Source organism: Megascapheus bottae, chromosome 2 (assembly GCF_031878675.1).
Source record: "Megascapheus bottae isolate mThoBot1 chromosome 2, mThoBot2.hap1, whole genome shotgun sequence".
Taxonomy (NCBI): domain Eukaryota; kingdom Metazoa; phylum Chordata; class Mammalia; order Rodentia; family Geomyidae; genus Megascapheus; species Megascapheus bottae.
In genome coordinates, this window is record NC_143510.1 from 30499406 (window position 1) to 30512553 (window position 13148).

A 13148-nucleotide genomic window follows, 5' to 3' on the forward strand; every position below is an offset into this window, starting at 1 on the left:
AATTCAAAAGGGCCCTGTCAGCTTTAAATTTATAGCAGGGAGTGCTTTAAATGTTTGATCACGGAGACTTGTTGAATATGGCTGCTGTCTCCAGGTGCCTGCTAAGGTGAATACACACATTGGCTCGTTTTGTATGCTGGTTTGCATCCGTGTTGACCCAGGAGTGGTGGTAGCTTTTCTCCACCCAGCCCCACACTGGTTCTGTTTCCCTACATCCACCCTGGCACCATACACCTGAAGCGAGCTATTTTCTGTTCCCACAGATCCAGATCCATGTTAATGAGCCAGACAAACCAATGTCAGTTGTTTTTTTTAGGGGAAGGGGTGGAGGGAGATCGGTCATGGGGCTTGAACTCTGTGCCTGAGCACCGTCCCTGAGTTTTTGTGCTCAAGCCTACCACTCTTCCGGTTTTTGAGTGCTTTATGGGAGATAAGAGTCTCATGGGGACTTTTCTGCCCAGTCTGGATTGGAACCTTGATCCTCAAATGTCAGCCTCCTAAGGAGCTAGGATTATAGGTTTGAGCCACTGGTGTTCTGACTAACAATGAGGATTTTGTTTTTTTGTTTTTTGTTTTTGTTTTTTTACCAGTTCTAGAGCTTGAACCCAGGGCCTAAGCACTGTCCTTGAGCTTTCTCAAAGCTAGCGCTCTACCTCTTCTGTCTTTTTCTGTGTCGGTGGTACTGAGGAATCCAACCCAGGGTTTCATGCATACTAGGCAAACACTGTACCACTAGGCCATGCTCTTGGCCCAGTAATGAGGTGGTTTTTTTTTTGTGTGTGTGTGTGTGTGTGTGTGTTTTGTTTTTTTAAAGAATAGATAGATGTATAATTGATTTGGGTACAAGAGGAAGTCACATGGTGTATTTTCTCTACTCTAGGAAATATAGTTATATTTACCTTTTATATAAGATAGTGAGGAGTCTTAATTACCTCACTGCGCTGCTAGTCGAAGTCATAATGAGTGATAATTGTGGTGTGATGGCTGCAGATCGTCACATCCACCATCTTGTAATGGACACATTTCACCAGTAAGACTGCCGGTTAAGGCACGAGTAATTTGAGGAAATGTTCTTAGCTGTTAAGTAGATAGACTTCAGGGCTTTGGTTTCGTTCTGTTTCATGTGTGCATTCATGCACTCACACACTTGTCTATCTATCTGCACTAAGGACTAAGGATTGAACTCCAGGCCTTATTCTTGTGCAGCTTTTTATACTCAAGGCTCTATCACTTGAATCATCCCTCCACTTCTAGCTTTTTGCTTGTTAATGATCAACGTGTCTTGGAAGCCACAAGTTGGGATCCTAGATCCCGGCCTCCTGAATAGCTAGCTGAGTTCAGTTGTCTTATTCTGAGGCTCATTTGTTTCTATATAGCAAGGAGTTAAGTATTCTTCAATACCCTTGAGTTTTCAAGGAAAGGATAAAGAGTTGGCAGCTCTTTGAATAAAATGTTTTGCTCTTCTCAGTTATCCTAGAAAGTGGAGGTTTTCTTTCATTGTTTTGGAGCCTAAGACCCATGGGTAGCCTGACCAAGACCCCAGATCCTTCCTTCCTTCTTCCCAAAGGCTTTGAATCAATAAGCAAATTGCTTAGGTGATCAACTCATATTCAGATTCAATTTATATTCAAATATTGTTGTTAAAACGTTTTAGACAAATTAGGAAGATAGCAGTTGGTTTATTAACTACATGAAAACATCCAGTGGCAAGTGACTTGTCTATCGGCTGCCGTGGGGTGTGAGTTAATAGTGACCCAGAATAGTCACCAGGTCTGCAAAGGGAGCTGAGCTGATGCCTGCATTCATCCTGGAAGGAGGCCCCCATCACATGGGTGCCTAGCTAGAAGCAGGTGTCCCCCCCCTCCCCTGTCTGCATTCCCTTCAGCCTTTCCATGATGAGGTAAGCACTTGAGGAGAGGAGTCCTGCAGCTGACTCCTCGCCTGTAATCACTACCTTGGTAGATGTAGTTTTAGACTGATATAAAGAAGAAAAAAAACCAAACCCTGACATGCCAATGGAGTGAGTGGCTATGGAGTGTAATAAGGTAAAGATGTATACTGGACTTGCCAAAAGATGGAATAAAAAGGATAAGTAATAAAAAGATAATACAGCAGGAACAATAGATTGATCTGCTTTCCATCAAATACAGTTCCAAACAGGTAAAACTCTGACAGTGGGCCAGTGGCGTCTCTGTGTCATTGTATATGAGCATCATGTCTATATCTTAAAGTGGATGGTGGTTATGTAGGCATTTACACATGTAACAAGGAATTAAACTGTCAGGTTATATATGTGTGAGGTTTTAAAACAGCTTTAGTTTTCAAAGTAAACTAGATTTGTGGACCTTAAAGTTCCTAAGTTTAAGCTATAAATTGTAAGAGAATTCATTATTGGATCTAGTAGCATCAGCCCTCTCAAAGTAGCTTCCTCACTTTATGAAAGGGCCTTTTAAAGTTGTTTAGCAATAACATTTAAAATGGTCCAAATGCTTTCCTCTTTCGTGTGAAAAAAAAAAGAATAAAAACAGACACCGTTGCTGCTGAATTCCATAACAGATCTGGAACATTGTAACTGAGGAAATGAAAAGGTTCATACTTAAAAAAAAAACAGAGGGCCAGGGGCATCATAGCCTCCTATACCCTCATGGTACAGTGCTTGTCTAGCATTCACGAAGCCCTGGGTTCAATTCCCTGGTACCACATACATAGAAAAAGCTGGAAGTGGTGCTATGGCTCAAGTGGTAGAGCTCTAGCCTTGAGAAAGCCCAAGGACAGTGCTCAGGCCTTGAGTTCAGGCCCCAGAACTGGCAAGAAAAAAAAATACTAAGTAAACTGCACATTTGAACCCTGTGTATTATATATAATATTGTATATATTATTTATCTCAATGAAAGAGAAGACTAAAACTTAAGAGTCTTTTAAATTAGCAGCTGATAACAGATGACAGAGCACATAGAGGCCATGTCCTGCCCTCTGTATGTTTTAGCATGACCACAGGCTAAGGATTTCATGCTCTTGATATAGTTGAAAGAAAAATAATCAACAAAGGACTAATATTCTGTGACATGAAAATTGTATGTTGTTCAGACTTGTGTTGGTAAAGTCTTGTTGGAACCACAAAAATAATATGTTCTGTTCACACTATATCTTCTTTATTTTTCAGCTAATACCACCCGGATATTCCAAGGGACCAGGATTGTGAAAACAGGAGTGGTATGTAACAGAATGTGGTGGCTTTGTCCTGGTTCATTTGCATGTAGTTCACACTCTGACCACAAGGTGACAGTATAATATTGTTGAACTTCTCAATGTGGAGCTTAAGATGGAGAAAACTACATTACTCACTCCATAATTCATGAGTGAAGCAAGCTCTGAAACAATATTGATGAGGCCTTCATTGCATTATGTGAAAATTAAACTATCCAAAATTTTTATTGATTTATCAACTCTTGAATCAGATAATACAGGCACACAAATGTAATCCAAACCTTTCTTTTGGCATAAATTTAAATCTAGATTATCACCTACTCAAAGTTCCCTGACTTTCAGATTTCTGGATCCTGGACTCATATCTCTGGTTTTCTCTGTCCTTGTATAGCTCCTAATCATAATATTAATCCCATTGTAGATAGTAAAACAGTAGCCTAAAATGTGTAAAACACTCACAAAGTTGGTGGTATTCTTAATCCTATTAGCCAGATGAGAAAACTGAGGTTCCATGAATTAATGTGTCCAGCATCAGCCTCATAGCAAATGAGGGGTCTTCAAACCCAAGCTGTCTGTCTTGTTTAATACCATATAACTTAAATATATTGGGCATTTGATTTTTACTACCCAGTTTCAGAATTCAGCTTTGCCTACACAATCATCCTTTTTTTTTTTTTTTTTTGTCAGTCTTGGTGTTTGAACTCAGGGCCTGGGCTCTGTCCTTGAGCTCTTCAGCTCAAGGTTAGTGCTCTACCACTTGAGCCGCATCATGATTTCCAGCTTTTTCTGTGTATGTGCTACTGAGAAATTGAACCCAGGGCTTCATGCATGCTAGGCCAGCACTATACCACTAGGCCACACTCCTGTCCCTACATGATCATCTTTAAACTACAAAGTCTTCTCTATAAAATTCAGTGATGAAAGTTGTAAACACAGATTTGTTCTGGTGATCGAGTGGTATAAAAGATGGAGGGAATCTTAGATTCTATACAGTGGCCTATAAGAGCTCATATGAAATGAACATTTCAGAATAACACTTGTTCTTGGATCCCAGTGGCTCATGCCTGTAATCCTAACTGCTCAGGAAACTTAAGATGTGAGGTTCAGCCAGCCCAGGAGAACAAATCCACAAGATTCTTATCTCCATTTAACCAGGGGAAAAAAAGCCAGAAATGGAGATGTGGCTCAAGTGGTAGAACACCAGCCTTGAATAGAAAAGCTAAGGGACAGTGCTAAAACCCTGAGTTCAAGCCCCAGTAGAACACAGAAAAAAAAAAATCAAAATAGCACTTCTTAAGACTGGCTCAGGAGACCTAAGGAATATAACTCCATTTCTGGCTCTGGTTTAACATAGCAGCAGAAGGAGGCCACAAATAGCTCTGCTTCTGCACCTTCTTAGCCACACTTGGGTAAGCTCTCTGCCATGGCTGACATTAGTTTCCTCTCCTGTAAAATGGGTGGCAGTCATGCCTGCCTCCAGGATAGCATGGAAAGTTCCAGCATACGTGGTTACATGGAACTGCTGAGAGTATCATTCATGTCTTCTACATGGGCATAGATTTTGCTACAGATCAACGGGAGAATCTGAAAGGTACAGTGGCTGGAGGAGAGGGCCAGGGTGGAAGGTAGTTACCAGAGCTTGTGCAGAGTTCCTGCTTCTCACTGGGCCCTAGCGCAGCTGGGGGAGCCATGGACTCTCTCTGACCAGGTGCTAAGAGTTGAACCAGATCCCAGACCTCAGAGCTAGTGATTCACCAGAAGCTCCTTTGGTTGCCATAAAAGCTGTTACCCTAGGAATAGTAGGCTAGCTGATGTTGCCGATTTAGTAATCTGCAAACTGAATGCTAGTTTATGCCGCTTGGCTCATCCAGAGCGGCATGGGTGAAAGGCTGGCATTGGATGCCTACGAACAGTTCTTAGCACAGTCACAGTTAGTCTGAAAGAACCTGGTGCATCATGAGCCAGCATGGTCAGAGCGCCCCCAGGATGGGTGAGGAAAAAGCTGAGGTTTTCCAAATCAGGGCAGCGGTTGACTTACTGACCCGGCTGTGTGCTGTCTCCCCTGCCTCCTCTCCTCCCTCTGGTGACCTTTCAGCCGACCGCCTCTCCTGCCTCTTCGGCTGACATGGCGCCCATCAGCTCGGGGTCATCTACGTGGACATCCTCGGGCATTCCCTTCTCCTTCGTGTCTATGGCGACCGGGATGGGCCCCTCCTCCAGTGGCAGCCAAGCCACGGTGGCCTCGGTGGTCACCAGCACGCTGCTGGCCGGCCTTGGGTTCGGTGGGGGTGGCATCTCCTCCTTCCCCAGCACTGTGTGGCCCACGCGGCTCCCCACGGCCGCCGCAGCCACCAAGCAGGCCGGGAGACCCGTCCTGGCCACCACCGAGGCCTTGGCCTCCTCAGCGGCCCCCGATGGAGACTCGACACCCACCCAGGACAGCGAGGGTGCAGAGGAAGGAGAGAAGGATGAGAAGAGCGAGAGTGAGGATGGGGAGCACGAGGAGGAAGGGGAGAAGGACTCGGAAAAGAAGGAGAAGAACAGCGGGGTGACCCACGCAGCCGGGGAGCCCACCCAGACAGCGCCCACCCAGGCCCCCTCAGCCCCCAACAGGACTGCCCAGGACGGGGGTCATCAGACTACACCCGGGGAAGGGCAGGACCCCCCGGCCACCCCCCCACTGCAGCCCGGAGAAGCCAGGAATGCCACCCCAGGCCTAGACTCCCAAGACGGCCTCTCCACCCAAGTGCCCCCCACAGCCACAGAGGAGGAACATACCGGGAGTGACCCCACGAGGCCCGACGTGCCCTCTAGAAGGCCTGCATCCCGAGGGGACAGATTCTCTGAGGACAGCAGATTTATCACTCTCCACCCAGGTAAGTGGCGCCGGTGGCTTGCTATGCACAGGTGCGGCAAGTGGGCAGTGTGTGTCCTTCTTGGAGTGGATATCGTGGATGTAACAGGTGCTGATAGATGTGTCTGCCTGTACTGCAGTGTTTCCAGATTTTATCCCAGGAGGAATCTTCAGCCCACCTGTATCCCGAGTAACCTACTGGCTAAGCTCCTGCCCCCAAATCCCCATCATTCCAAGGTCTTCAACTAGCAATACTCAAAATGGGTCCTGCCTAGTTTACTCAGGAGGATTCTTTCGCCACTTATCGAACACATCTGTTTTAGAGGGGATTGTGTTTTTGTGTGCCAGTCCTGGGGTTGTCCTTTATAGTATTTTGGCTACAGGCTGACACTCTGTCACTTGAACCTTTGCTCCACCTGTTGTTCTTTGCTACTTTCTGGAATCTTCCTTACCTCATATCGGTAACACCCTCAGACCGTAATGAGCTCTGATTGCCTCTGCTGGGAAGCTCTGGAGCACAGAGGGGTTTGTTCTTGTTGTCAAGGGTTTTTCTTAATAAAAAATGCTTCATTTTGCCAGACTACAAGATGTTTAGCAACAAGTTTTTTTTTTTTTTTCATCTAAGCTGTTGTGGGTTTTTTTTTTTCTTTTTCTTTTTTTTAAAGGCAGCTGGTAAATATTTATTTGCTTTTGCACTTGTAAACATTAAAATTCATCTAAAGCTGAGATCTCATATGTTAAGATACAACTTAGAATAAATTTTCATGTGTTGAATACTTTGCGTCGTGAAGCTAGTATGAACTAATTTCTTGAGGGAGGGTCTCTGGTGGCTATTGCTCAGTTTGTTACAGTTTTGGGGGAAGATGCCCAGGACCCTCTGTGAAGCTGGATGAAAGGAATATGGAATCCCCTTGAAATATTCTGGTCAGAATAGCACGTTCTGTCTCTGGGGATTGCTGTGAAAAAGGGTGAATTTCTTAACCTGTAAAACAGTTTCAGGGATCAGAAGCAGGCATGGAGCTCAGAACTCAGTATTGGGAAGACAGATTCCTATTTTCCTGGGATTCACACAGACATGGGGGAGCTTGAGAAGGTTCCAGAAACAAATATGTGACTTTAAAGAACACTAGTTGCTAGAAACAGGGAGAGGACAGGGTAGCAGTGACATCAGTGGAAGACCACACTAGGTGTTGCAGATCTAAAGATATGAATTTGATGGCTTGAGGAGCCATGAGAAGCCTTGCAGAGAGAGAGGGGGGAAGAGAGAGAAAAGATGGAGCCAGTGAGTGACAGTGCAGAGAAGGATGCGGTTTTGTTCTGTGCCAGTTAGAGCCACTGGAATTCGGAAGCTATTGGATTTGTCTGCCCAGGTTGGCCTCAAACCACAATCCTCACATTTCACATTCTTCTTGAGGGTTTACAGTGTCCAGCTTGGATGAGTTTGATTCTACTTGAAATGAAAAGCCAATGTCAGAATTCCTCAGTGGGGGTGGGGGAAGAGGTGGGAGGATAGAGGAGGTTATTGGCCTCTGGGCAGATTCTAACAGGAGACACAGAATGGAGGCAGGAAGACCAGTTTGGAGGCAGTATCCATGTGGTTGTGTGTGTGGACCACTATATGTAGAGATCTTCAAAAACTAATGAAAGACTTAGAATTAATTTTCAAGTTTGTGTGGTTCTGCCTTCACCCCAGGAACTAGCTAGGGTGGTTTATCACCCAGCGCCTTCTAAGTCTTATTTGCCCAGACTTTGAAAATCTGTGTAGTAAGAGATCAGAGACCACAATTGAAAGGGACCCCTGCAGGTAATAGAAATGGTTGGAATCAGGTTCTAGATTCTGGGAATCTTCTCCTCTTGGAGAAGACAAATTCGTTCAGGCATCAGAGCATACCCACAGTCTTGCCAGGAGTGGCTTTGGGAATCGGGTCTATTTGCTCAGTTCTTCAGTCACAGTTCCCAGGCAGGCCTCTGCTCAGCGACCTTCTACATGGAGCTGAGTGAACCACTGTCCCTCAGTGCAGGATGTGGTACAAATGAAAGAACGATGGGTGGAGCAAAACTCAGGTGACACACGGTTCATGTGGCACATCCCAGGAGAGCCCCCAACAGGTCTTTCTAGCTTTCCTTGGGGCCATTCAAGAGCATACTAAATTTGTGTCCCCTGGTGGCTGGCATTAAAGATATCCTGTGGCACCCCTGTGGATCCAAGTACCACCCCGCCAGCCCTCAGGCTTGAACTCACAGCCTGGGTATTGTCTCTAAGTTTCTTTTGCTCCAGTCAGGCTATCATTCTACCACTTGAGTCACAGCTCAACTTCCAGCTTTGTGTGTGTGTGTGTGTGTGTGTGTGTGTGTGTGTGTGTGTGTGTGTGTGTGATTATTTGGAAATAAGAATCCCTCAGACTTTCTTGCCTGGGTTTGTTTTCAACTGCCATAGATCTCAGCCTCCTGAGTAGCTTCTCTGCCACCTTTAGCCAAATGGCTGAGTCTACATCTTCCCAAAGCCAAAAGAAATGCTTCCCTGGAATTTTTGGCTATTTGTTCTGGCGCGTGCATGCGTGTGTGTGTGTGTGTGTGTGTGTGTGTGTGTGTGTGTGTGTGTGTGTGTGTATGTATGTTAGTAGTGGGGCTTGATCTTAAGTCTGTGTGTGTGTGTGTGTGTGTGTGTGTGTGTGTGTGTATGTGTATGTTGGTAGTGGGGCTTGATCTTAAGTCCTCTTGCTCTCATTTGGTTTTTCTACTCAAAGTTGGTGCCCTACCACTTGAGCCACAGCTCCACTTCTGGCTTTTTGATGGTCAATTGGAGATAGAGTCTCATGCACTTTCTTCCCAGGCTGGCTTCAAACTTTGATCCTCAGATCTCAGCCTTCAGAGTAGTTAGGATTACAGTCAAGAGCCACCAGCTCCCATCAGAGGCAGTCTTAATTTGAGGGTGATTATGGGATTGTTCTCCCTCCCACCTCCCCCACCAGAGGGTTCAAACATGTTTAGGAACGGCTAGATCACACGTATCTTCAGCTTTGACAGTTCTCTTGCATCTGCTCCCTTCTGCCTTACAAAGCAACCATGGATAACACCTCACCCAGAGGATGGACAGACGAGTCAGGAAGCTTTGCTTACAAAAGCATGTCTGACTTGTTTCATGGTCTGTCATAGGAAGTCTTTGGATCAGTATTTGATTATACTTGATCCACATGTATTTTGTTTTCAACTTCAGTAAAAAAAAAATCATCTGAAGAAAAATGTTAAAACATGTTATATTTTAAGTAGTATCTTTAAAAGGCTTGCCTTACCTAAGCCTTCTATGTCCTGAGAATGCTCCTCCTTTGCTATTTGATGGCATTGTTTTAAGGAGTGATTTTAATATCTCCTGGGAGAGAAGAGTGGACCCCTCCCATTAGAGAAGTGGCAGGCTCACACACAGAAATCGCACAGTTCATTTCAGTGAAGAAAAGAGACCAGGTATTTGGACAAGAGGGGGTGGTGAGGACTATAGAAAACGAGACACATGTCTTTTCTCAAGAGGAGCAGAGAGAGATTCAGAGTGTTCAGCCTCTCTTGGAGGGTTGATTCCTGAGTAGACCACTGCATGGCCTGTCCTGGGACTGGACAGTTCCTCCAGCCATAGCCTCTTGAACATCTCTTCAACACCCAGCCCTCAGCTGGATGTGTGCTATCTGATGACCTGGTGTGTGGTCCTCCTTCCAAAGCCTCAGCCTGAAGGAGAAGGCAGATGCTGAGCCGCTTGTTACAGTAATATGTTTTGGGGGGAGTGCCCTGGCCAAAACATTTCAGAGTGCACAGTCTACAGATATAGCCTCACGTTCTGCCATTGTCTGGTTTTGTTTTCTTCAGTGAGGGAAACTTTTTTTCCCCCCAAATTGAATCCATGTTGTGAACACTCACTCACTTCACACGCAGCCTCAAGCCAGAAGGCCCAAGTCAGGCCATAGCAACGGACAGCCAACAGCCATATCTCACCATAGCCTGCTGTCTGTCCTGTGGTCCAGAACAACAAGTGGACTGACTAGGGTTGTTTCTCTGCTTTGAGCTGGAACAGAGCTACCCCACTCCTGTGGGAGAAACCCACAGATACCTCTTTGGAATCCTCAAGCTCTGTGGAACCCAACTTAAAATGATTTAGTTATTGAAATGACAATAATATCCTTGATGGGCATGTTGTTCCATGCTGTGAGAAGAGTATCTTACCCGACAGCACCCCCTTGAGGGCGGTGATGGTAGGGCATGGCATGACCCAAGGAGGAGCTTTTCAACTCAAGGCTAGCACTCTGCTACTTTAGCTACAGTTCCATTTTTGGCAGTTAATTGGAAATAAGAGTTTCATGGACTTTTCTTCTCAGGCTGGCTTTGAAGCCCTATCCTCAAATCTCTGCCTCCTGAGTAGCTAGGATTACAAGCATGAGCCAGTGGCGCCTGACTTTAAGTGGATATTTTAATGTGTCTTTCTAAGACGCTACCAGTTTTCTAATTAAGCAGAGGTTCTCTTATCAGCAGCGATTTTGGCCCTTCCCATAGAGCAAACTTGGGCAGTATCTAGAAACACGGTGCTTGTTACCACAGGGATAGGATGTTCCTCATTTCAGACAAGTAGATGCCTCTGGACTGCCATCTTCCCAGATACCCATTGTGGATAGAAGTGGTTACCTGGATATGCAGTGGTTGCCACTAAATAGAGTTGGAACCCTCTTCAAAGCATCCGGATCCTGGGAAGGCCCCCTTCCTTCCCAGCAAGCCATCTTAGAACCATGACATTGTTCATCCTAGAACCCCACCAAGGGGACAGCAGTTAGCAATTCAGGTTCTAGGAAATGGTCTCCTTGACATAGGTCATGAATGGCATTTGTCCCCAGCTAGTTTGAGAATCATGATGTTACAAGAAGGTGTCTCTGGGGGCAGTGCTGTAAGCACTAGGAATTACTAAGCACCATTGATCGTTCAGCATTTAATAGATAATGGTAGAGCATCCCTTGGCTATCTCAGTCTGATGAAGCAGGCCGTGCATTGGGGAGGAGCCTTGCTCACTAATACCAGCAGAGGTAAGTGGCAGCTTCTGCTGACTCATATGGGCTCACAGGAACAGCACCAGGCCTGCCCTGTCAAGGTAGAATGTGTGTATTTAGAGGCAAGATATTTTTTCTCTGCCTTAATGGCTCAGGTCCCCTCAGAGCTTGGGCGAGGAGGTGGGGGGAAACAAAAGAAAATCTTGTAACCCTATTAAAAAATTTTTTTAAGCAGTCCACTCACTTCCTACTTGGCACAATAGCATCTGTTTAAAGCATAGAAAAAAGTAGCAGGTGTTAATAAAAATGTGAAGAAATGAGCCAGATGCTGGTGGCTCATGCCTCTAACCCTAACTACTCAAAAGGCTGATGTCTGAGGATTACAGAATAAAGCCTGGGCAGAAAAATCCCTCTGAGACTCATCTCCAGAAAAAAACCAGAAGTGATTCTGTGGCTCAAAGAGGTAGAGCACTAGACTTGAGCAAAAGAACTCTGGGACAGTACCCAGGCTTTGAGTTCCAAGCCCATTGATTGGCAATAATAATAATAATAAGAAGAAGAAGAATAGTGTGAAGAAATGGAAACTTTTTTTGTGTGTTGGCTTAGTGAGACCATCAAAGTGTGTTGTTCCTATAAGACACAGTGCAATTATCCCCACAACACTTGAAAATACCATTTCCATAGGATCCAGCCATTCTACTGTGGAGTAATATACCCAAAAGAGGTCTTGAAGAGACATTTGCACACTATGTTTACAGCTATACTACTCACACACAACTCAAGGGGTGGAGGCAAGTCTTCTTCATCTGTGGATGAGTGGATAAACTGTAATAGTACCTAGTTCTGCGTGTGTGCATGTGCACTGCAGTTTAAACTTGGGGCTTTGTGCTTGCCAAGCATGCACACTGTTCTACTTGAGCCACATGCTCAGCTATTTTGTCTTTAGTTCTTTTTCAGATGGACATCTCACTTTTTTCTCCAAGCCAGACAGGACTAAAATATTCTTGTTGGTGCTTCTTGCATTGATCATAAGCACATAACACCATGCTCAGCCTTTTTTTTTTTTTAAATTGAGGTGGTGATCTTTTGAATTCTTTGTCTGAGCTGGACTCCAACCATAATCCTCCCCATTTCTGCCTCCCTAGTACCTGGAATGACTAACATGAGTCACCATATTGCAGGTTATTATCTAGCCTTAAAAAAAAACAAATGTGGGCCGGATGTGGTGGCTCGCACCTTTAATCCTAGCTACTCTGGAGGCTGAGATCTGAGGTCATGGTTCAAAGTCAGCCCGGAAACAAAAGGACCTGAGACTCTTATCTCCAATTAACCACTAAAAAAGGGGGAGTAGGGCCGTGCCTTAAGAGGTAGGGTGGTAGCCTTAGACTGCAGAGTTCAGGGACAGGGCTCAGGCCCAGAGTTCAAGCCCCATGACCCCCCCCCCCACACACACACACAAAATGTAGTACATTGTGGATGAACCTTGAGGACATTATCCTAAGCGGAATAAACCAGCAACAAGAAGATAAATAAATCTCTTATGATTCCATTTGTAAGAACCCAGGTTAGTCATAACCAGAAACAGGAAGTAGGAGAGTGGTTGCCAGAGGCAGTAAGAGGGACAAGATGAAAAAGTTGGAGGCTGGGAGTGTGGCCTAGTGTTACAGTGCTTGCCTAGTATATGAGAAGCCTTGAGTTTGATTTGTCAGTACCACATACACAGAAAAAGATGGGAGTGGTGCAGTAGCTCAAGTAATATAGTAGCAGCCTTGAGAAAGCTCAAGGACACTACCCAGGCCCTGAGTTCAAGCCCCAGGACTGGCCAAAAGAAAAGAAAAGAAAAAGTTCTGCAGTTTGATTATATAATCAGATAAATATACTTAACACTATGACTCTAAAGAAATAGATAGAAGGGTATATTTGATGTGTTTCTTAAAATCGCAGTTATAAAACATGTAGCCACCTCATTTTTTTAATGTGTGTGTGTACGTGTGTGTACGTGTGTGTGTGTGTACGTGTGTACTACCAGTACTGGGGTTTGAATTCAGCCTTAGCGCTATCCCTTC

At 45.0% G+C, this 13148-nt stretch overlaps 1 protein-coding gene across 3 annotated transcripts in view; it reads left to right on the top strand.

The window, feature by feature from the left end:
- Window positions 1–13148, top strand: part of Ptprg (protein tyrosine phosphatase receptor type G) — a 667714-nt gene that overhangs the window by 575002 nt on the left and 79564 nt on the right. For all 3 annotated transcript variants that reach the window (XM_090323299.1, XM_090323309.1, XM_090323290.1), the window contains 2 exons: window positions 3164–3213; window positions 5303–6083. In XM_090323299.1, the coding sequence (XP_090179425.1) occupies window positions 3164–3213; window positions 5303–6083 (831 nt within the window). The remainder of the gene's footprint in view (window positions 1–3163; window positions 3214–5302; window positions 6084–13148) is intronic.